At 38.9% G+C, this 25536-nt stretch overlaps 1 protein-coding gene across 1 annotated transcript in view; it reads right to left on the reverse strand.

Annotated features, from left to right (window-relative positions):
• RAB3C (RAB3C, member RAS oncogene family) overlaps positions 1-25536 on the reverse strand; it is a 311738-nt gene that overhangs the window by 119548 nt on the left and 166654 nt on the right. Inside the window, exon 2 of the mRNA XM_027863605.1 lies at positions 15570-15688. Within this exon, the coding sequence (XP_027719406.1) occupies positions 15570-15688 (119 nt within the window). The remainder of the gene's footprint in view (positions 1-15569; positions 15689-25536) is intronic.

Consider the following 25536-nt stretch of genomic DNA (forward strand, 5'->3'; position numbering starts at 1 on the left):
AGAGAGAGAGAGAGAGATAGATAGAGAGAGAGAGAGAGAGAGAGACAAGACAGAAAGACGACAATGAGAGAGATACAGAGAGACAGAGACAGAGACACAGAGACAGAGAGTGCTTATTAAGCCTTTACTATGTGACAGACACCAGGATAAGTGCTAGGGATATAAAAAAGGTGAGAGCTGTCTACCCTCAAGGAGTTTATATTCTAACAAAGGAAGACGATAAACAAAGAGGAGCCAAAAAGCAGGAAGCTGGAAACTATGGGTGGGATATTCATATAAGAAATCTGGAGCATGAGAGTAAGTTTAGCTGGTAGTAAAACATTCATTTCTGTGCTCCCTTATGAAGTGGGGATCAGAGCAAGGGACTCACTAATCAGAAGAGCGGGGCCTAGGGGCAGAGGCATTTGGAAGGGTGCAAGGTGATTGGTAAGGTGTGTCCTTCCTCTGAACTAACTCGAGTCTTGCCCCAGGCCCCCATTTTTAAGGTTAGATCCTCTCTAACTGTTGTCAGCCCCCTTTGGACGTTAACCACTGGTCTATCTGCCTGAATCTGGACCTAATAGCTGTCACCAGCTCTCTTCTGACACAGAGCTTCATCTATATGCTGACACCCCTTCCACTGCCCATTCATGATTCTGACCTGTGCTAATTGCTGTCTCATGCCCCTGATACCTTCGCACTACCTTCTTTCCCAGATTTCTTCTCCTTATTTCCCAAGGCTGGTATTTTTCCACTCATTCATTAAGCAAACACACACTGAGTACTTGCTATGCATAAGGCATTGTTCTTTGTGTGATGGGGATACAAAGATCCTGCCTGATCCTGACCGTGCAACCTGTCTAGTCTCTGGCTGCATTTTTCATGACCACATCTCCAATGGACATTCTCTTTCTTCACTATAAACATTGTAAATGCCACCATGATTTCTCTGTTTTTATGTTCATTTTTGTCCTTTAAAATAGACAGGAACCAGAATTGTCGAAACTAACCTTGGGGTGTTTTTATTCACATGTAAATTGAAATGTGGGACAGAGGCAATTACCTAGATAACTCAGGCAAAAAAAATTGCTTTCAACCGAAAATATTCAGATAATGGAGGTAATGTTTTCATTTTGGCTTGAATTATCCAGACAACTGCTTCTGTTCTCCATTTCCTTTTGCATAGTCAGAAAGTATCTTTCTTAGCTGTCATACATACAGCCTCAAATTTGAACACTAGATTTTTATAGGGAGTAGCTCACAGAAATTAATTAAATTCTTAAACATTTTAGCTTGTCTTCCTCTCAAAGCCTTTCTTCCCGAAATTGTATTTCTGTGGGATGAGCGCTAGACTTAGAGTATAAGGATCTGGATTGGGATCCCAACTACTTGGGTACATGTGTGGCCTGAGGCAAGATAGAGGACTACTTTAGGTCTTGGTTTTCTGAACTGTAAAATAGGGAGGTTGGATGAGATGATCTCTAAGGGCCTTTTTAGCTCAAACATTTTGTAAAATTCCTGAAAAATGTATGCCCCTTGAGGGCAAGGTCTCTTTTGATTTTATATTCTCTGTGCTGTGCACATAGTAGGTGCATCTAGTAGGTATTTGTCAAACGAATTTTAAAATCAGAATAGTCTAACCCAAAGCATAGGAAGATTGAAGGTAAGCAGACCAAAATCTCTTTGTCTAGAATGATGCAGAAAGGATGAGAATGTTGAGCATTAATTGGAGGATGGTAAGGGAAAACTTTCTGAAGGGATTGTTTTAATATCATGTTTGGATTGAGAAAGTCAACTTCTGGGCAACTGAGGCAGAGGAAAGAGTCAGGATATTTCAACTCTAGGCCTGGCTCTGCCATTAAGTAGTTGGGCCATGGCGGTTGTATAATAACTGATTTATTCAACGAGAGTATTTAATATTGAACACACTCCTTACCATAGTTGTTTCAGATCTTCACTTCTTTCTTTAAGACTATATTTCACCACACCCTATTCAATCTTAAAAGACAACTGTTTTACTGAGAAGACTGAAGACTCCCAGGATGATCTCTCAATTGATCTCTTTCTATTCTTTACATACTTTCAAAGTTCTGACCCATCTCTTTCTCCTCTACTCCAATGTCAGAGAACAGGTAGCCTCCTTTCTTACCAAAATCCTTTGAATGTCATATTTCGTATTGTAGATGCTTTATGAATGTTTAAGTTGAATTGAAATAGATGTGGGATTTTGACATGGGCAGGCTGTTTTCTTCATCTTTCTATCTCTATCAACCCACTCACTTTCATAGTGTTTAATTAATGCTTATTGATTTGATTGTCTCTTTCATCTATCTGTCTGTCTCCATCACATACACACACCCCAATAAAATGAGGGAGCTGAATGAAGTGATTTCTAAAATCCTTTCAAGCTCTTTGAATCTATGGTTCTACATTTCTGCATTTTAGTTAACATGTTAAGGCCGAAGTAATGGGGGGAGGAATGAAATAAATGCCTACTATGCACCAGGCACCATGCTAAGCACTTCACAAACATTTTCTCATTTCTCATTTCTCACCCTGGTATTATAGATGCTATAATTACCTCCGTTTTACATTGAGAAAACTGTGGTTAAGTGGTTTTTTTGCAGGGTCACAACACCAATTAAGTTTCTGAGGCTAGATTTTTAACTTAGGTCACGCTGACTCCAGGCCCAATGCTCTTTTCCCCTACACTAAATGGCCTCCATACTACTATAAGTTTTGAGTTATTTTGTTAGGTTTTTATAATCTTTCAGCCTCTCCCACTGCTATTAGGTTATTAGCTGTTATTTCTTGCTGAGGACAGGATGGTTGCCTATGGATATCCTTCTTTACCCCCTAATTTGCTTTCTCTAACCTGCTGTATGCTTGCAAGCAAAAACAAACCAACAAGTTTATTAGAATTGTTTCTGAAGCAAGGGTAAACAGGCTTGGAGCAGAGACACAAGTGACTCTCCTAAGAGACAAGTATATGACTTAATTTAGTGCACAGACTTTGTGACATCTACTCTGACCGTTCAGGGTCTTTTTTTTTCTTTCTTTCTGGTCTTCAGCTATCTTCTGAACTGGAGAAATGGCCAGATAGTCATAGAGAGGTGAGATGTTCCTCCATATGGTAATAGTTATTTAAATTATATGTCTATATATATATAAACAAACCAGAGTATATTGCATGTGTTTCACTGGTAATTCTAATTTTTTTTGACTAAATGTTACTACTGCTATGTTCTTAACATTTCCCCCTTGAAAAGCCTCCTACAGCAAATCTTGTTTTTGGGAGCAGGAACCAAATTATGTTAATTATGTTCATATCATCTCCCTGAACACAATTTAAAACATAAGGCCTGGGTTAATCCCTAATGAAAAATGGATAGACATGCTAAGAGTGTTAAATAGTCTTAAGAGTTAATATTTTATGAGTTAATATTTCGACTATCTGAGCCCTGTGCTAAGCAACCAATCTCATGCATTTAAAAAAGGACCAAGAATAAACTGGTTTTCCTGAATTTAGATTAAGGAAATAAATCTGTTTTGCAAGTTCTGATTCAATTCAACTCAGCTAAGGTCAATATAGAATTATATATAGAATTTCAGAGAGGGAAAGGTCTTCAGAGGCCATCTAATCCAATGTTTCCTGGAAAAGAATTCCTCCACAACATACAACTGTCTAGTCTTTGAAGACTCCTAAAGGTGGGGAGCCTTTTCCCGTGGAAAGTAGCCCATTCTATTTTTGGATAGTCCTAATTGTTAGAAAGTCTTTTCTTTCCCTGGCATTGACCCTCTATGTGTGTCTTTTCAATGGTAGCATAGCGAAGTGAATAGACAGTTCAAAGGACTTCTACAATCTTTTTTTTTCTTTCAATGCGTTAAATCTATGATCCTAAGAGTTAGTAGGAAAAGTTTTTGAGAGAAGATAGGAGGTAAGCCTTGAGGACTGGATAACTAGGATTTAGGTAATCAATGAATATTCTCAACCAGACCACTACCTTCCTTTCAGGCTACATTTATTTAAATGACTCTCATGTTTCTAGCTGCTATTGCAAGTTAAATATCTAAAGCAGGGAGAAAAAAAAAAGGATGGTATTTTTCCACCAGCTTCTTCACTGAATAACTGAGTGACAGGCTTAATTGCTATTCCTCAAGACAACCCTAACCCTCACGGGGAGGTAATTCTTAGTGGAATGAGGAGGAGGAGGAGTAGGTAAATGAGGTATGCAATAATAAAGCATATCTGGGAAACCCTTAGGGACTTACTATCAATACTATGATTCAAATTAATTTTGCATTTTATGATATGGCATATTTTCATGGCATGAGTGAGACAGAAAATAAATGCTACTCATTATCCAAGACCTTTAATTCAAGAATAAAAATAGCTGACTTAACATTCATTTGCCCCATGTAGAACAATGGGGCTTGGTCTTTGACCATCTTGACTTCTAGGTTTGTTACTAGATTGGATACCTATGAAGCAATACGACCTCTGTTTTACAGATAAGGCTAATTAGGCACAGAAATGCAAAGCTAAACACAGCAGGTTAACCATCAACAAAATAAAACAAAAACACCACACCTCACTAAATGCTAAAGTAGTAATATACCAGGAAAATTAGCAATGGGAGACTCCAGAAGGGCCAAATTTGGTCCCTGCTGACCTGTCTTGCATACTTTGTACCAGATATATTAAGCACATAGCCTGCCTAGGAACCAGATTAAAATGTAATTGGGAAATACGTAACAAAATAAATAAAAATACAGTAAAACATAGATAATATCACATTTTGAAACTAAGTCAATATACAGCCTACAGGGATCCTTATGTATGCATTGGTACTCTTTCTGTTTGAGTTTGTTATCTCTGTTCTGGATCAATATTCATAGAGTTGGAGCTAGAGGGGACCAGAGAAGCCATCTAATCCAACTCACTTTACAGATGAAGACACTGAGGTCCACAGTGATTCAGTGACTTACCTAAAGTCACAGAGGTAGGACATAGAAGAAATAGTAGAACCTAAGTCCTTTGACTCTAAATCCAGTATTCTTTCTTTTTACTGCACCATATCAGGTGAAGTAAAATGCTTATATAAGCCACCATTCCTTTCAATGTTTCTTCTCAGTTTCAGTACTAAAACAGTTCCCATGAGGTTAATTTATATCTCAGTGGTCATTTGGAGGAAAACGATCAGGAGAAGACAAAGACTCAAATATATCAAAGGTAGAGAGTGGACAGGAAGACTTGTGGGAGAAATGGAAAGATAAATTAAGCAGAGTTCAGAAAAGAGGTGGACATACTCACTAGCTTTTTTTTTCTTCTTTTAAACAAAATTTCCACTCACTGTTGCCTACACCAGTGGGTTTTTAAACAAAATATTATGTTAGAGATTTTATAATGCTCTATTTTAAGAACCCTGAGCAAGGAATTCACAGAATGATGGAATCCAGAGTTGGGAGGGACTGTGGAGGCCAACTAACCCAACCTGTAACTCAACTGGAATCCTCTCTCCAGCATCCTTGACAGGTGGTCATTTCAGCCGCTTCTTGAAGGCTTCTAGCCATTGAGAGATGCTCAATCTCCCCTTCATTCTATTTGCAGACAATTTTGATTGTTAGGAAGTCTTTTTTTATAACTAAGATTTGCCTCTTGGCAACTGATGCCCCTTGCTCCAATGCGGCCCTCTAGGGTCATTCAGAACAGTCTGCTCCCTTTTCCACGTGACAGCTCATCAGGTATTTGAAGACAGCTATCCTATCTTCTTTTCTCTGGGTTAAACAGCCTCAGGTGCTCTAAGTGATCTTCTTATGTAATGATCTCTTGACTACTGCCCTATCTTACTGATGCTGGAATGTCTCATATTGACTGAGAAGGTACTTCCACATCAAAGGGTCACATAGGAAATATACATTTCCCCATATTAGTCTTATCCACATATAATCCTTACCTGCTCAAATCCTGGCAGTGGATCTGGCAATGGGTCCAGAGGGGCAAGGTAGAGGGGAACCTCAGTGTGTTGACCACGGAATAGCCTCCTCTTTCTTCCTACCTCAGACAATCATAGATGTGCCTAGAGTGTTGGCAAAGTGCGCTGTCTCATCCAGACACTCCCAACTCATGCAGTCTATGCATGCCTATGTAGACAGTGCTTTCTCCTGAGAATTGAACTAAGGCTGAATTCTTTATATCATACTGACCTGAGCATAATTCCAATTAATCTTCTTGTAATCAAAGGCAACCAGTTACTTCTGGACAGTAACCCCAAGAGCTATCTATCCTTGTTCACCCTGGCAACAGGTGCTGCAACTAGGGGTGGCACAGTAGTTTGACCCCTTGAATCAGAAAGACCTGAGTTTGAATTTGACCTCAGACACTGACCCTTAATGCAATTCTCTTAACCTCTGCCTTTCTCAGTTTTTTCATCTGTAAAATAGGGATAATAATAGCACCTACCTCCCAAGGTTGTTTTTATTTAAATTTATTTTATTTTTAATTTATGGAATACAACAAACATTTCCATAACATAGTATAATAAAAATATAATTGCACATGAAACTGCAAATTATGTGCAACTTATTATTCCTTCTAAATTTATAATAAAGTTCTATAAATTTCTTTTTTTCTTTTCCCTTTTTTCCCCTTCCCTCCTGCCCCCCTCTAGAGATGACTACCATTTGTTGTGAGGAGAAAATGAGATATTTGTAAAGTATGTTGCAAAATTTAAAGTACTATATAAATGCTAGCTATTATTATATAAATAGATTTGAAGGATGCTGGTAGGTGGTCTTATCTCTTTAGAGAAAATGTCTACTTCTGCATAAGATCAATCAAAAAATACATTACTTAGCAACCAAGAGAAGAGAGGATTCTTCTTCTTAAAATTTGCTACATTTTTTCTTGTTCTATTTGGAGAGTAATATGAGATCACTATATATTTATGTCTGAGGAAAAACCCAACAACAATAGAAAACTTAAAGGAAAAAAAAAACTCCTTTGAAATGGAATGCAACTCCATTCCCAGAACATCTGCAATGGTTTACTGAATATCACAGATAGGAATAATTTTAAACTGGTGGGAAGATGGTGTCAGACTTTCATGGTAGCCTGCTTCAGCCTAGATAAAAAAAAAAAAACATATCAATCTGTTCAACAGATTTTCTTTCTTTTTTTTAAAGAAAGTTTATTTCTAGTTATTTGTCATTGTATCTTGAAAAACAGAATGCAAATAAACAAGTTGAAAAGAACAAGTTATTAACACTTCTGTCAGGAAGGACAGTAGCCAAAGGAAACCACACTTAGGAAAGAAAAGTTTGAAATGGAAAAGAGGAAAGATTCAATGTGTTTGGGTATAACCTACTGTCCTGCTCTGAGGAAACTAGGCATTTAAACCTTGAGTCTCAGAGTCTTCCCTGTTCAACATTTTCCTTTGCAGTGAACTACATGAAGTGAAACCTTAGTCATTTTCAAGTTCATGATTCTTATCAGAACCCAGAAATGTTTGATGTCACAAGTTTGTGACCTAAAGCCAGTTCATGTCCCATGACCCTTTAGGGGACTTGGTCCTTGATGCTGAGACCACTGTTGCCTCCAACCCTCAAAATGATGATGATGATGATGAAGCTGGCAATGGCTGGTATTTCTATTGTGCTTTAAGGTTTAAATCTGATCCTCACAACAACCCTCTGAAGAGGGTATTGGTAAGTATTACTATTGTCAATTCACAGATGAGGAAATCAGTTCTCAGTTTCCCCAATGAAGAGATGGATTCTGAGGTCCCTTCAAAGTCTAAATCTAGGATTCTATGAAGTTCAGGCATGCCAAAGTGACCTAGAAAGTGGAGGAGGTGGTATTCAAACCCAGGTCCCAGGATTTTAGAGTCAGAAAATATTTTAGAGATCATTCACTCAAATTCCTTCATTTTACAAATGAGGAAACTGAAGCTCAGAGAGCTTAAGCTACTCCTCCTGTGCCCACCCAGGTCACACAAGTAGTAAAATGCCAGAGCTGGAATTTGAACTCATCTTGAAGGCTTCTGACTCCAAGTACAGTATTCTTTCTACCATGGCAGACTGATCTTTCCACTACATCTGGACAAAGTACCCACGGCCTGAACACTATAGAAAAAATCTTAGGGAGTCACAAACATTTATACATAGGCACAGAAGAGGATGGCACTCTAAGAACACTGATTGTGTGGAAGCTCCCTTGGATGAATGACCTTGTCTCAATCTTCTGAGGCATAATTTACTGCTGGGGAACAGTCACATCATTAGGGATTCTCCAAAATTTGGTGGACCAGTCTAATAGCCACGCATGCCTCAAAGTACCTTTCTGATCCTATGATCAGGTCCTGTTTTGATGCTTACTTAAATTGCCCTACTCCAAAAGTGTGACGTTAGGGAGTAACTGGGAACAGCTGCCCTCCTTGCTGGCAGGCCATTGCTGTGCCTGTGGGTATACCCAAGGGCTCCTTGGGCTGTTAAAGTTTTCCTAATCTTTGTGAATGTTGAAGTCAACTTTTAAATATCCTGGTATTATTAGCATGATCTGGGTAGTAATGGGGAGGGAGAAAGGAAAAAAAATAACAAAGGCTACCTTCCTAGATCTAGTTTGTGTTCCATTACTTTTAGAATTTTAAAATAGTAATGATAGCTAACATCTACATGGCACTTTAAGGTTTACAGAGCCCTTTACAAATATATCATTTTATCCTAACAACCACCTTGGGAGATAAGTGTTATTATTATCTCCATTTTATGGGTGAGGAAAATGAGACACAGAGAGGTTGTGATTTGCCCAGTAAGTGTCTGAGGTCATATTTGAACTGGGGGTTCCTGACTACAGTTCCAGTGCTCTATCCACTGCACCACCAGAGCAATGTAAATAATGGGTATTTATTGGTCTGAGTGACTGATTTTGAGCCAGTGAGTATCCCTTGCAAGTTATGATTGTTTCACTGTATCAGACATCTTAGATAAATCATCTGATGTTATAGAAATGTAGAGTCTTGTGTGTGTGTGTGTGTGTGTGTGTGTGTGTGTTTTACCAGAACTATGACTCCATTGGTATAATGAACTTACAACCAATACAATTGTCTGCCCTTCAATTAATAGTACGTCACAATGCTAGTTTGTACCAGTAGCAGGATTTAAACCCAAATCTTCCTTACTCTAAGGCTAGTATGAGCTATCTGTCTTCTTTGTAATACTCTTAAATGTCCCTTGTTAAAAAATGCTTAAAAGCTACTGGTAGGTAGAAGTCTACTGAGGGAGTTTACATAATACCTACCTCCTTTAAACCTGGTCTAAGCCTGGAAGGCCACTTGGAGAGTGACTATATCTACATATTATGGAGTTTCAAAGGAATTTAAGTTTGTTAATTCCAAGTGAGATCCAAGTGAGTTCCCTGTTCCTAAGTACTTTCCTCTCCCCTGCCCCTCTCCCCACCCCACCCCCAAAAAACTTAAGGAACTATTAGACCCATAGAAAGAGGCTTTGAGATAATGAAAACACCCTTCAAAGCATGGTTTATGGGTTCATGATTCTAAAAATATGTGAAATTAAGATTTATTCTCAAAACAAGAGCTGCAAAATTGAGGTAGAAATTGCATGCTTCCTAAATGGAGATGGTTGACAAACTCAGATGTCCAAGGACATCATTCAATGCCTGCCACACTTTATGGGTGTCGTAATTCATTTTTCCATCAGGCAAGAGGAACTGTGAACAATCACATGAAGCCACTCATTACCAAGAGAATCAGGCATGGCAAGATCAGAAAGGAAATGAATTTGCAATGAGCTTAATTTTGATCATGACTTCACAGAGGATTTGGATTCCAGCACTCAGAACAGCAATTCTGAGATGATTAAATGCATAGTTATTTGATCGGTTCCTAACTCTAATCAGGAAGTTGGAGGATTTTTTTTTATCAATATCAGATTTAGTAAGCACAAATACACTTTTATTTCTGTGGAATTAGATTGCTTATTAGTAGGGAGAATTCTTGGAGCTTCAGAACCAAGAGTGAATTTGGCTTATTTTGCTATGTATATTTGCTTGAATTTTCAGTGTCTTACACACTGTAGGTGCTTACTTGTAAGGACTTGAGTATACTCCTTGCCCTTCTAAATGAGGAAGCCTAGAGCAAGCTCAAATCTCCAGTCACACTGTCAAAGAAAGACCAGCAGTAACAGCAGAAGTTCCTTTTCCTGATGGTCAAGAGTTTAAAGGTGAACTAGCTGCCAATTTCCTAAGTTCTACCCCCCACCCCACTCCCATGATTCAGCACCAATTCTAAACCTTGACCTATAATTCAGGTCTAAATTTCCCCTTCCTTGCCCTCAATACCTAGTCCTGCTTCATCCAGATTAAGTACTCTGTAAAAACCCACTGCACTTGGCCAGTTTTTAGTGCCTAATTCTATCCAGGACCCTACTGGACCATCCAGTGTCCGTGCTCCTTAATTGTTCCTTTATATTGACTCGCCCCTTACTAAAGCTTGCTTGACTTGCTTTCTCTCTGCCAGTTCCCATATTATTCTGTGTTTTGTGGTTTTTTGCCTTCAGGCCATGCCGACTTTCTCCTTTGAAGTATCAGACATTTCCCATATAAAAACTTGATTGATGTGTGAATTTTTTATTACACTTTTTTCATTTCTAGGGTTTCTCTCCACCATGTGCCCAGGGTTGCCCAGCTCTCCTCTATGTGCCCAGAGTTGCCCAGGGCTGGCACTAATAGTCTCAGCAGCCACAACTACCTTCCAAGCCTTGGCTTAGGCAACTCTGTGCCCCCAAGTGCCTCCCTCCTTCTCCCTGAGACTAGCGCTATTACTAGGAGCCCTGGCTGAAACCCCATGCCCCTCAGACTTTTCTCTGTAGCAACCTAAATGGTAGATAAAAGACACTGCCACTTTTTTGTGTGTTATGCTGTGGAATCCTGAACCTTACTAAACCTTAATCAATGTCCGTTGAATCTTATTTTTTAATACCAGGGAGACAAGTTACTTGGCGATATGGTATCTTAAAGGTATGCACTTTAATTGTTTATTTCACCACAATATTCAATTTCTAATTGTAGAAAATTTAGAATGAATGTGCCAGCAGATGTGTTTGCTGATCTAGTAGGAATAATCTTCAAAAGATAAAATCTTATTCTGATTTTCAAAATAGGGAAGAAAATAGAATCTGTGAACCTCTAATAAAGGGCTCATGACCACAGAGAGCCACCATTTCCTTTTCTGACAGCTTCCAAACAAGTAGATCAGAGAATTGCTGGAGATACTTCAGTAAGATTTTGGCAAAGACAACAACTCCATGGGCTAGGTGCTATATTTATCCCCATTTTACAGATGTGGAATCTGAAGCAAACAGAAGTCAAATCACTTGGCTAGGGTCTCCTGGCTGGTTAGTATCTGAGGCTAAATTTGAACTCAGGTCTTTTTAACTTGACCTCCAGGGCTCAATCCACTGTACTACTTATCTGCCTAATATATTTAAAGCTTTCAGCATGGTCAAAGTAAAGATCACTGGGCTAGGACTCAGAACCCCCAAAGTATATGCCTGTTTTTGCAGTGTAGTTTTGAGCATTTCATCTAATCTCACAGAGTCTTAGTTTCCTCAGGCAATATGGGGTTAATAACATTTGCATTGCCTACCTCATAAGATTCTTTTCTGGGAGGCAGGAGATGGAGGAGAGGGTCCATATTTGAGATTTCACTGATAAAGACAATGCTCTGTAAGGAAACTTCCTTTATTGATGCAGATGAGCAATTTTTCTGGATCTGTAGTCTTATAATGTTGCTGAAGAGCATTGAGAGGTTAAGTGACTTGTTCAGGGTCACACAGTGAGCACATCTTAGACACAAACCTTGATCTTCCTGATTCCAAGACTGGATCTCTCTCCACCATGATGCTCCATAAGGCTCTTGTGGGGGTCAAAAGCAGTAATATTTGTACGTGCTTTGTAAACTGTCAGCCGCATGTGTCCCCACATGGGGAGAAGTTGAGGGGCAGAATGGCTAGACAGCCAAGCCTTAGAATCACAAAGACCTGGGTTCAAGTATGGTCTCTGACACATACTAGCTGTGAGACCCTGGGCAAGACACTTACCCCCTCAGTGCCCCCTAGATACTTCTCTAAGACTCTAAAGAGAAGAGAAGGTACTGACTTAAATTGAAGGAAGGTCTTCCCCAGGTGTTTCCTACCCTAATGTAATCACAGGTCCAGTCCCATGTATCTATATCTATACCCATGGTGTTCGTGTTGTTGTTAACAGTCAGACCCAACTCTTGTGAATCCATCTGGGATTTTATTGGCAAAGATACTGGAGTGGTTTGCCATTTCCTTCTCCTCATTTTACAGATGAGAAGATTGAAGCAAACAGGGTTAATTGACTTATCCAGGGTCACACAACTAGTAAGTTTATCTGAAGTCAAATTAGAACTCAGGAAGATTCATCTTCCTGACTCCAGGCCTGGCACTCCATCTACTATGCCTCCCATCTGCCCCCATCTATACCCACTGATACCCATATACATATCCATGCCCATATCTATATATCTAGATTATATAGAGTCATTTAACATCCTTGTATTTCAATTTCCTCAACCCTAATATGAGGATGTTAGGCTTGACAGATTACCTATAGATAGCTGTGAAGGGTAGGATTTGAACTCAGGTCTAGGTTGGACTAGATGACATCGAAGTTCCCAACTACTGGACTGAATTTTTTCCTCTTATAAAATTCTTTTCCTTTATAAAATTCTATCATCCTGAAGTATATCCACAAATTTCTACTAACTCCCAGATTACCCCCATGACTTCACAAAGTAGAACATTAATGCCTCTGTACTAAGTGTCACATTTAAAACTATTTCCTTTGAGCTAGAACCAGGCATACAGACTTCCAGTTTCCAGGTCATCTTTTATTATCATTGTCTCCTAAGTTTTAATGAGCTGAACAGAAGATATCTGTTCCAGCACCATTCTAGAGGTGAGTGAATCAAACTTGTCTTTAATGCATGCACAGCAGTAAATCAGTTTGCCTCTAGTCAGCAGGGCAAGAGTGGCCACAGGGTGTGAGTCATTTTGAGCAGTTTGTGTGGCCCTGCATGTAGGGTGCCTGACACCCACCCAGATCCTTCCTGTCTGGTAGCATTACATCTCTGCACTAGAGTTCTAGAAAGCATCTATTCAAAGAAGCTATAATTATCCATTTTTTCATGGTGATGTGGATATTGAAATAATTGAGAGCTATGGGGAAGTGGGTGGGAGCCAAAAGCCTTAGCACATAGACTAGGGAATATGCCAGGTAGTGGAAGCTAGAAGGTCACTAGAGATGGAAGGTCTTTTAGTCCTATTGACTTATTTTATTTTACAGATGAAAACTGTGGCCCAGAGAGTTGAATAACTTATTCAAGATCACACAGATAAGAAGCTGTGGCATATCTAGAGGTCTTGAATCCAGGGCCTCTAACTCACATTCTAGCACTTTTCTCACTGTATCTTATGTGATATTATGGCCAAGGAGTACAATTGGAATTCTGACTGAGACTGGGAGAAAATTTTCTGTGGCGACTGGAGAAGCCTTGGTAAAAAGACTCATAACAGTAGTACGTAGGCTTCCTGAGAGTAGGGATTGTTCTTTTCTTTGTATTTGTAGTCGAAGTGCCTAACATAAGTGCAGTATTTCTTGGGGTTCACAGGCTAGATTTATTTCTTAAGGACCATGCCTTAACCCCAAATCCCCTGGCACTCACCGACTGGCCAACAATAGGTCTCAACATAATTGATAATTGATTGATAGACCTGGGGTGGTCCCAGGAGTCTCCCAGAGACAAATTTATATATCCTAGATGTGAATTCAATAACAGAATCTAATATGAAAATGTTAGTGGCAAGGAAATAAAATTAGAGGGAAATCTGAGACAAGCTCTGATTTTCCTGGCAAATTCCCCTTGAGGTGTTCATATTCATTAGAAAGAGGACTGAGGACATGGATTCAAGTCCCTCTTTGGAAAGTTAGTAGCTGTATGATCTTGCACATGTTACTTAATTTACATAAGCCTCCATTTCCTCATCTGAAAAATGAAGGGGTTTTAGTAGATGGCCTCTAAGATCTCTTCCAACTCTACATCTTATTTATATGCAAACATTATTTTGGATGTTAATATGAAATGACTGCCTCATTTAATGGCTATTAGTCAAATGTGTTTTGATGATTTTCCCCCTTTCCTTCAGGTGGTTGCTAATTTTCCCCATATTAGAGGTCACCTATGACCACCTATTTCTGAACTAGGAAGGAGATTGGGGGCATGAAGCAAAAATCTTCACTAAATGGCAATCAATGCTATTCTATCACTACAGAGATAGTTTCATGGTTCCATGTTGGGATGGAGTACACCTGTCTTCAAACATGTTGGCCGTAAAGAGCCCCATAGCTCTGGCTGGATTCCCAGCTACTGAGAGACATAACAATGAATTAGGGACCCCAATCTGGCTCCCTACACTCAGCTCTTGAAATATTTTCTTATGTGATGCTTTACCTCCTAGGACAGAGGGCACCAGAAATGGATGAGGCAAACTAAAATAATAGTAGTATTCCCCTCTTCTTGAACCCAATTAAAATCCCACCTCCCACAGGAAGCCTTTCCCAATCCCTCAATTCCAGTGCCTTCCCTCTCTTAATTATTTCATATTTATCCTGTATATAGCTTGCTTTGTATATAACTGTTTTCATGCTGTCTTGCCCATTAGATTACAAGCTCCTTGAGGGCAGGGACTGTCTTTTGCTTCTTTTTGTATCTTCAATGCTTAGTACAGTGCCTGGTATAAAGTAGGGGCTTAATAAATGTTTATTGAATTGATCAAAGCGATCTCTTATAGAGATTTTTCTTTTGAATGTCAAAATACACTTATGAATGAGAAAAGGCTCAGAAATCTAAGGCTGGAGGAGACCTTGGAGGTCATCTAGTTCCATCCTCTTGTTTTTCAGAAGAGGAAACTGAGGCCCAGCAAGGTTGAGTGACATGCCCAAGATCACATAGATGTTAAGTATCACAGGCAGGACTTGAACCCAGCTCCTCTGATTCCTTAGCCAAGACTCTTTCTAAATGACAGTACTGTCTCTCCAGTTCTACCTTTCCCTATTACATTGTATCCATGCCTGTCCACTTGAAAGAATCCACTATTTCAAATCTACTGAAGAATTTCTAGGAGGAAGCAATCACTCACCATTTATGAGAAAAAACACAAGCACATCCAATTTTTTTTTAAAGGGAATGAAGGGTGATGGGTTGTCAAACACTGTAATAGGTGACAAGACTTGGAAAGATAACAGAATTCAGGTCATAATAAAACTCAACTAGAGGATGGTTAAGATCACACTTTGGCACTGATTTTTAGAAAAAATCTTGGATATCTACTTAGTAGACATGTAAAGAGGTTGTCATCCAAGGGTGACCTCAATGTGCAATAAATAAGGAAGGCAGAGAATACTATTTCTTTGGGGAGAAAGGGGTAGAGAAGCCATAAAGGAAAACCCATAATTATTTTTCACCAACAGGCACTTGGGTCTTACTTACCAATCTTGCACAGCATTGAAGGATTCTTCATTGGTGATGTCATACATTAGAATAAAGCCCATGGCACCCCGATAATAAGCTGTAGTAATTGTCCTATATCTCTCTTGACCTGCTGTGTCCTAGAAAACAAAACAAAATGTTAGTAAACCTTTAAATCATATGGCAAAACATTTAGGGAAAAGTAATGAATGATGGGGAAACAATCCTTCCATAGCTTCTTAAACATCTTTCAGGGAGTGTGATAATGGTTGTTGTCTCTTTCTAATGATTCCCACACTTTGGTGTTATCATAGCGCAAAATAATCCTTTCTGTTGATAAAGAGTCCTCATTGATGAACTAGCTTTAAACAGCCAGAGTACACTTATACACTTTAACTCACATTTGCCAATCTTCCTTCCTTCCTTCCTTCCTTCCTTCCTTCCTTCCTTCCTTCCTTCCTTCCTTCCTTCCTTCCTTCCTTCCTTCCTTCTTTCCTTCCTTCACTCCTTCCTTCCTTTCTTATATGCCTATCTATCATCTAATCATTCATTCATTCCAAAACATATCTGTTATATCATTATTGTAGGAAATTCTCAGTGAAGAAATTCCCTTTCCCAATGTGTGCAGAGCAAATCTGAGTCTGCAAATCCCTTTATCATTTAATATCTTCCTAACTTGGTTCCCTCCTACCTTTCCAGTCTTCTTAAACCTTATTCACTCCCACACGCTCTGCAATCCAATGACACTGGTCTCCTGGCTATTTCTCCAATAAGACATCCATCTCCTAACTCTGTGCATTTTCTTTGACTGCCCTCAATACCTGGAATTATCTTCCTTCTCCTCTCTGTCTCCTGGTTTTTATGGCTTCTTTCAAGTCACAGACCAAAATCTCACCTTCTCCAAGAAGTTTTTCATGATCCCCTTTAATGTTATTGTCTTCCTTCTGTGGATTATCTCCAACTTGTCTTGTATGTATCTTGTTTGTACATATTTGGTTCTTTGTTACCTCCCCTAATAGACTATGAACTTCTTGAGGGCAGGGACAGTTTTTTTTTTTTTAATTCATCCTTAGTGCTTAGTAAACTGCCTGACTCATAATAGGAGCTTGTTAAAAAGCTGTTGACTTACTAGTCTTGGAGAGTTGCCTGGGGCACTGAGAGGTTAAGAGACTTGTCCAAGGTCACGTAACTAGTATATGTTAGAGGCAAGGCTTGAACATGAACCATCCTAGCCAGCACTGGCCTTCTCTCCATTACAACCCAACACCACTTATTCTGTTACCCAAATGTGTGTTTGCTGGCATAGTAACCTTCTATTAGTTACCATAAAGTAGAAAATGTTTTCTGGATATTGGCAGTGATGGTATTAGCTGGCAATGTTTATATCCAATCTCCTCATTAGCTTAAAACTGTTTGCCTTACCAGAGAAGAATTCAAACATGTGTTCAAATGTTCACACATTAGTTAATGGAGAGATAATTTGCAGGGAGATGCTAAGAATTCTGCCTATTCCTCTAACAGTGCACTACATTAGCACTATAGTTAGCTTTTGGTTAGTGGTGAGTGTCTGACAAAGAATAGGATCTTGAAATGTGATGTGAAAATATGAATTTTTCCAAACTGAACCATTTTTCTCCACTAATTTTCATTATAATTTCTGGAATATTTTATCTTCGTTTCTGAATAGTCTTCAGTTTGCTGTGATTCATACCTATTTAGAACTCAACTAAAACCAAAATGACAGAGTGGAAATAACATTAGATATAAAGATGGAGAACTTGGGTTAAAATCCCACCTACTATCTGTGTGATCTCAGGCAAATCATATCCTTTCTTTTGGTCTCAGTTCCTTCATTTGTAATTTAAAAAAAATTGAGATGCACTAAGGACCCTTTAAAGTCCTTTACTCTTTTTTTAAATTAATTTATTTTTAGCTTTTAACAATCACTTCCATAAGCTTTTGAGTTTCAAATTTTCTCCCTCTCCCTCTTTGTCTCCCTCCTCAAGACAGCATGCAATCTGATATAGGCTCTATATATACATTCCTATTAAACATATTTTCACATTAGTCATGTTGGAAGGAAGAATTAAAACTAATAGGAGGAACCACAAGAAAGAGAAAACAAAACAGAAGGAAAAAAAAGAGCAAATAGTATGCTTTGACCTGCATTCAAATTTCATAGTTCTTTCTCTGGATGTGGATAGCATTTTCCATCATGAGACCTTTGGAGATGTCTTAGCTCCTTGCATTGCTGAGAAGAGCTAAGTCTATCAAAGTTAGTCATTGCACAACGTGGTTGTTATTGTGCACAATGTTCTCCTGGTTCTGCTCACTTCACTCAGCATCAGTCCATACAAGTTTCTTTCAGGTTTTTCTGAAGTCTGCCTGTTCATCATTTCTTATAGCACAATAGTATTCCATTACATTCATACACCACAACTTGTTCAGCCATTCCCCAATTGATGGACATCCCCTCAATTTCCAATTCTTTGCCACCACATAAAGAGATGCTATAAATATTTTTGTACATGTGAGTCTTTTTCTCATTTGTGTGATCTCTTTGGGATACAGCCCTAAAAGTGCTAGTGCTGGTCAAAGGGTATGCACATTTTTATAGCCTTTTGGGGATAGTTCTAAATTGCTCTCCAGAATGGTTGGATCAGTTTACAACTCCACCAATGAGTCCAATTTTCCCACATCTTCTCCGGTATTTATCATTTTCCTGTCTTGTCATGTTGGCCAATCTGATAGGTATGATGTGGTTTAAGGTCCCTTACTCTTAAAAGTCTTTCACAGTTGTTTTTCTTTAAAGTCTTGTAGTCATTATATAAATTGTTCTCTTGGTTCTGCTCACTTGATTCTGCATCAGCTTGTATAAATCCTCCTGGGTTTCTCTGAATCTGTACTTTTTGTTATTTCTTATAGGATAATAATGTACCCTTGCATTTGTATACCATAATTGTCCAGCCCTACTCTAAATGATATTCTCCTTTCATCTAGGAATCGTGGAGACTTTCCACCCTTTTCTGTAAACAGGTTGAACCTTCTCTTATGTCCCCAGATACACTGGTCGTAGAAGAAGGTGCCACATCCTTGCTCCCCATTGACATTTGTGGACCTCTCTCTGCTGCTACACCTAAGCAACATCTCCTTTATGGATCATTTTGTATACATAGCTCACTCTAGGCCTATCCGAGAGGCTGTTATCTACCAATCCCCAGGCCACTCTTCCTCCTGTGGCAAGGAATTCAGTGTGGGAATCATGGGATTCCTTTCCACCCTAACCCCTTGAAATGGGGTTTTCTTATGAACCTAAGTAACTCAGTCTTGGTTCCAAATAAACATAAGACTGCTGTAGTTTGCTGAGTAAGTGCAATGTATAAAATTATGTATCTGAGGAAGCATCTGATACCCTTTGTCCCATTTCAAGAGATATTTCGTTGCTTCTTACTGCGTATCATTTTGTGCAGATGTCTTATTAGCTACAATTAATTGTAGAGAGATACTGAGAATACTGCCATTTCCTCCAATATGTGTATCAGACTATAGTTAGCTTTTGGTTAGTGGTGAATGTCTGACAAAAATAGGATCCTGTAATGTGAAGTGAAAATAAGTATTTTTCCAAACTGAACCATTTTTCTACAACAATTGTGTCTACCATAAATCATTCAGATCTTTTTAAAATAGATATTTCTTAACTGTGAATTTGTTTTTCAATATGCCTGTGTATTCTTGAACCTTGTAGTGCAGCCAATCAGAGCAAACAGTTCTCTTGTTATCGGTGCTTTTGTGTATAAAAGAAGCCTTACAGAAAAAAATTGAGTTGAGTTTGCTTGCAGTATACTGTCTATACTCCCTGGTTTGCAAGTTTTAAAACAACAATACCAATGGCAACAACAATAAAACTAGTTTACTTGAGTGACCATGTTTTGGAGTTTTTGTTTTTGTTTTTCCTTTTGATCTCTCTTAGACTGGAGGACTCCAATATACTAAGAGTTGACATTTCCTTAAACACTCTACTCTTCTCCTTCCTCAATCTTATCAACTCTCATAATGTACTTTTTCATTCCACCTCAGCCACATACAGAATCAGTCTGATCTTGGAGCTCATCATCACCCACAAAGGATCAACTTCAATGATCAAGAATTCAAAATTTTTTTTATCATATAATCTCTTATCATTCCATCATTTTCCAAACTTCACAGCTTCTAAATCTATTCTTTGTTCTCATCAGGACCTTTTAGTCTTCCCCACTCCTCAGTACTCTACAAAGACTTTACTCCTGCTCTGGCTTTACTGCCCTCCCTACCTCTACCAACAAGAGGCAGCTAGCGGGTGCAGTGGCTAGAATGCTAGGCTTCAAGTCAAGAGGACCTGAATTCAAACTTGGCCCCATATACTTACTAGCTGCTTGATCCTAGGCAAATCACTTAACCTCTGTCTGCCTCAGTGTTCTCAACTGTAAAATGTGGATCATAATAGTTCCTACCTCACAGGGCTGTTATAAGGATCAAATAAGACAATGTTTGTAAAGTTCTTAACAGAATGCCAGACACATAGTAGGTATTTAGTAAATACTTGTTTCCTTCCTTCTTTCCAATCTTGACTCTGTAGCTAAACAATCCAACCTTACATATTCCTCTACTATGTAATCCCTTGCCCCTTCATCCAGTTGCCATTGGCACCTTACCAGACCCCAACCTTGGATTATCCCCATCAGTTGACTCCTCTGCTCCTATTCAGTGCTGGAGAAAGTCACTTAGCTACGCTGACTGAATCTGCTACAAATTTGTGTTATTTAATCTCAGTTGGGCCCTCACTATAGTAAGGTAATTATTTTACTCATCCCTAACAGATTTTCTATTACCCTTCTAACAGTCATTATTCCAGGACTTCCAGCCTTGTCTTTTCTCCTCAGCACTCTTACATCATGCCCTGACTATACTTTCTTAGCAGAGGGCTTCACATTATATTTCACTAAGAAAAAAAGCTCACCCACTCTGAGCTCTTTCTTCTCTCTTTCTTTACATCTCAAGATCATTTGGCATCATCTCCCATCTCTTCTCCTTTACTCCAGTTTCTGATGACCTTGCTCATCTCCAAAACCAACCCCTCTACTTGTACCCTTGATCCCATTCCCTCTGATCTCCTTGGACTGATTCCTACAAACATCCAGGCCTCTTTCATCCTTAAAGAAACCCTCCTTGGATCCTTCCATCTCCTCAAGCTATCATCCTATACCTCTCCTCCTTTTTAATTGTCTACACATTCTGCCTCCACTTCTTACTTTTAAAAAGTTGGCTTTTTCAGTATTACCTACATCATCTAATTGATCCCTTTTCCTTTAGTGTCCTAGATCTCACATACTTTTCAACCCCTTGAAATGAGGCTTCTGACCACACCATTGAACTGAAAGTCATCTCTCTAAAGCTATTAATGATCTCTGTTCTCTTAATTGTAAACCTAATTATCACTTCCTTAACCTTCAGCTTTCTTGACCTCTCTGCAGTGTTCAACATCACTGACTACTCTTTCTTCCTAGATTCTTTCTTTTCTCTAGGTTTTCATTTTACTACTACTCTCTTTTGGTTCCTACCAAATTGCTCTTTTTCATTCTCCTTTGCTAGACCATTATCCATTCTCTGGTCCCATAACTGTGGATGTTGCCCAAAATTCTGTTCCTGGGACTTCTTTTTTCTTAAACCTCTATATACTCTCTCTCTTAGTGACCTTAATCAGTTTCTATGAGCTAAAAATTATGATCTCTATATAGATAATTCCCAGATCTCTATATACTGAACTCTCTCCTGAGCTCCAGTTCTACCTATTGGGTATTTGAAATATGATTCTCATGGGTATCTCAAAATCAATGTTACCATCTCAAAATTCTTTATCTTTCCCCACAAATCCACACCTGTATCTATTGAGGGTGCCACCATATTCCCAGTCATTCAGTTTTACAACCTCAGAGTCATTATCAACTTCTTACCCTCTCTCACTCCACATATCCAGTAATTGCCAAGTCTTCTCAACTTTATCTGCACATCTCTTGAAAATATTTCATTCTATCTATTCACATGACCACTGGCCTAGTTCAAGCCCTCATCACCTCTCACTTGGACAATTGCAATGACTTCTTAATTGGTCTCCCTTCCTCAAGTCTCTCTCTATTCCAATCTATCCTCCACATAGCTGTCAAATTGGAGTTCCTAAGGCACAGGTCTGACCATGTCACTCCCCCTCCCATTACCTCAAGGATCAATGCTCTGCTTGGCATTTAAAGCCCTTAACAATCTGGCTTCAGCCTACATTTCCAGGTTTCTTGCACATTATTCCCTTTTATAGACTGTCAGTGTTCTTCACATATGCTATTCCTTGTTCTGTGATGTTGCCTTTGAGCAGGCAGTCCTCTGTGCCTGGTATGAATTCCCTCTTTACTTTCACTTCTCAGAAGCCCTTGCTTCCATCAAAGTTGTTCATGTCTCAAACAAGACATCTTTCCTGATTCCTCTCCACATCCCCTTTTGGTATATCACTTGTATTTTTTTGTATATACTTACATAATGATGATAATCACAATAATAGTAAACATTTATAGAGCCCTTTAATAAAAGTATGCAAAGTGCTTTCCATATGTTATCTCACTTGATCCTCACAACAACCCTGTGAGGTAGGTGCTATTATGAAGTCAATTTTACAGAGGGATAAACTGTAGCTGAGAGCAATTAAATGATTTGTCCAGGTTTACACAGAGATTAAGTGTCTTATACAGGTCTTTCTCTAAGGTCAATCCCACATGCTATCCACGGCACCATCTAGGAGTGCATATGCATTATGTACAGGAGTGTATCTATACACACATATGTATATACACATACACACATGTATACATACTAGGAGTATATACACATACACACACATATATATGTGTATCTATCTATAGACATACACACACACACAAACACACACACACGCACGCACACACTGTGTTCCCCTGTAGAATATAGGATCCATGAGTGCAAGGTCTATTTCATTCTTGCCTTTGTTTCTCTAGCATCTAGTACAGTTGACACATAGTAGGTGCTTTATAAATGCTTGATGATTGATAAGTTGCAACTCTAATTCATCATCTTAGTTCAACTCAAGCCTCTTGATTTAACAGATGAGTAACCTGAGTCCAAAGTTTAAGTGACTTAGCTAAGGTCATACAGCAGCAGCACTAGAGCTAGAACTCATTTTCTGATGCCCAGACCAATAATCTTTCTGTTCTTACCTCACTGTCTTTCTTTAGTAATATATTTTATTTTATTTCATTTTTGGTCTGGGTTGTGACATTAACAACGTAGCCTCCTCATGTGGATTTAAAAAAAAAACTATCAATGCATATTGGCAGCTTTTCTGTAATTTTATAATCTTAGATAAAGAGTGGTCTGGGGCACTTGGAAGTTAAATGACATCCATGGTCATATAGCCAGTAGATATCAGAGGTAAAACTTAGTCCTAGAGCTTCCTAATACAAGGCTTGCCCTCTCTGCCATATACTGGGCTGCCTCTTAATGTTTTTCTTCTCCCTCGTTTACCCTCCCCCTTGGTCCTTCACTGTATCACTCTTTTTTCCTCTCCCTATATTTGCATTCAGTGGGCTGCTTTAAAACCAGCCACTCGACAAAGAGTGTAATGTAGCTTTTCCAAAAGCCACATTACAGTGAAGGATGTCTAATTACAAACAGACAGAAAAGAGAGGACTCTGAAATTGTTGAATGTGCATCCTGCTGGCATGAATCTGAGAAGGAGCTAACAATCAAGCCCCATTGTGGTCATGATTGAAGCATTTCTGGGAGCCATTTCAAACCACCAGGCTGAGTAGCCCAGTCCTTTCTGAAATGGGGAAAAATAATTGGGACTAAAATGGATGAAAAGAAAAAAGAACAAACCCAGAGGTTTTCCCAAGTTGAAACCATACAACAGGTGGCAGATTTTCTACCATTGCTTTTGACTTGAGAGTCTACACAATAATTCAATCTGAAGCTTTTCTGAAGTCCCCATGGAGAAACTTCACTGTTGTGGAAAAAGATGTGGAGATGAAAATCCAGAGAGGGAGCCAATATTTTTGCTTTCTAATATAAATGAACAAAAGAGTGAATGAATATAAATTAAAAAGCATCTATTAAGTACCTACTATATGCCAAGCACATGGCATACAAGTACAAAAAAGCTAGATAATCCTTGCCCTCAAGTCCTTACAATCTAGCTGGTGGAGATGACATATAAAAGAAATAATAGAAAAAGAAAAAGGAAAAAAGAAACAAAGAGCTGATACACAGTTGGTGAAGTTAGTGTTGTTCTTGTTTTTTGTGCATTTTTAAAAAGCAGTTTTCCCTTTTCTAATATCATTAATATTTTCTCCCATGATGATGGAAGAAATGAAATCAAGTCAACACTTCATTTCACTCCTCATTCAGAGGTAATGATGGATGTCTATTTGGATCAAAAGCCCTTTTTATAATGTCAAGTGCCACTTCTGTGATTCCCCGTGAGCAGTCCAGTGCCTGGTTTGCTGAAATGGCCCTTCTCTCACATTGTTCAGGCAGTCTTACTGAAAGTTAGAGGTCCCAAACTTCCTTCTTTTCAAATGAATTCTGACATTTGACTGTGCCTTAGATTTTCTACACTGTGTTCATCCAGTATGTGAAAACCACCATGGAAAAGTTCTTAGCCCAAGAAGCTAAGGGGCAAAAATTAATCAAAAGGTAAAAATGTACTTGTTATGCCAGAAACATCTTCCATTTCTTTCTCCTCTGAATAAGGAAAAAAATTCATTTCCACTGTTTTAAATGACCAAATTCCCAATGAATATTTTTTAGAGAAAACATTCACTTTGTAGGATTATACAGAATAGACAAGAATTTGTTAAAGAATATTTATCAACTAAAATATTCAGGGATCTGGTACACATACAAAGCATCTCTCATACTACTCACTGTGTAAAGGAGGCTGAAGAGTTTACTTGCTGGAAAGTGGTGATGATGTGTGTTGGAAATGCTTTGGAGAGACATTGGAGCATGTAGAGACATCCTACAATGAATTCTAACCTGCTAACCAAATGGTAGATGGCAGCCTCTCTGATTGACTGCATCATTGAACCTGCAACTGATCAGAGGCTCACTCAGTCATTTTCTCTTTGGCTGCTTAAACATGGTTTGACTCCTTTGCATACTGCATTCAGTGAGAGACAATGCTGTAAGGGGAGAGGCCTTGGGACTTCTCCCCACTAAGGCTAATATCTGGCCCCATGAAAATTGGCTTCAGTCCTTTTGCCTTGCCATTTGTTCTCCTTAATTTTAGGTGAATGGGACTAATCTGGAGCCTCTGATATTGTGGGTTGTGAAAGGTCAGGACAAGCCTGCAGGAGTCTAGGAATTGGAATTCATGTCAGGTTTTGCATTAAGCCAAATATCAATGCCCTGAGGAGCAAGGAGTAGCCTTTGGGACTCAACTCAGAGACAAGGACTCATCTGGCAGTAATGCCACATGGATGTGAACTTGGTGGGAACAATGCCATTTGGGAACTCAGCTAACTTTGAGCTCAATCTCTCCAGAGACCAATATAAGATAGGGGAGAGTAGCCTGAGGTAATGGACAGAAATATTTATGCTTTTTGTTTCTGCTCATATCTTTGAAGAAAATATCTTTTTGTAAATTCAAATTGATGTTAAGTGATTAAATTGAACTGGAATACTACTCACTGGTGGCTAACAGGTGACTCGAGCCAATGGCGTTAGAGAAGAGGCATCTCAAAATCACTCAGGACCCTTAGAATCCTAGCTGGCCTGACTCTAGAAGAGTGAGTTAGACTTCTCAGCAATGCAATGATCTAAGACAATTCCAAAAGACTCATGATGGAAAATGCTAACCACATCCAGAGAAAGAACTATGGAGTCTGAATGCAAATCGAAGCATACTATTTTCTCTTTCTTGTTTGTTTGT

Source organism: Vombatus ursinus, unplaced genomic scaffold, assembly GCF_900497805.2.
Source record: "Vombatus ursinus unplaced genomic scaffold, bare-nosed wombat genome assembly UNPS02014772.1, whole genome shotgun sequence".
Classification (NCBI taxonomy): domain Eukaryota; kingdom Metazoa; phylum Chordata; class Mammalia; order Diprotodontia; family Vombatidae; genus Vombatus; species Vombatus ursinus.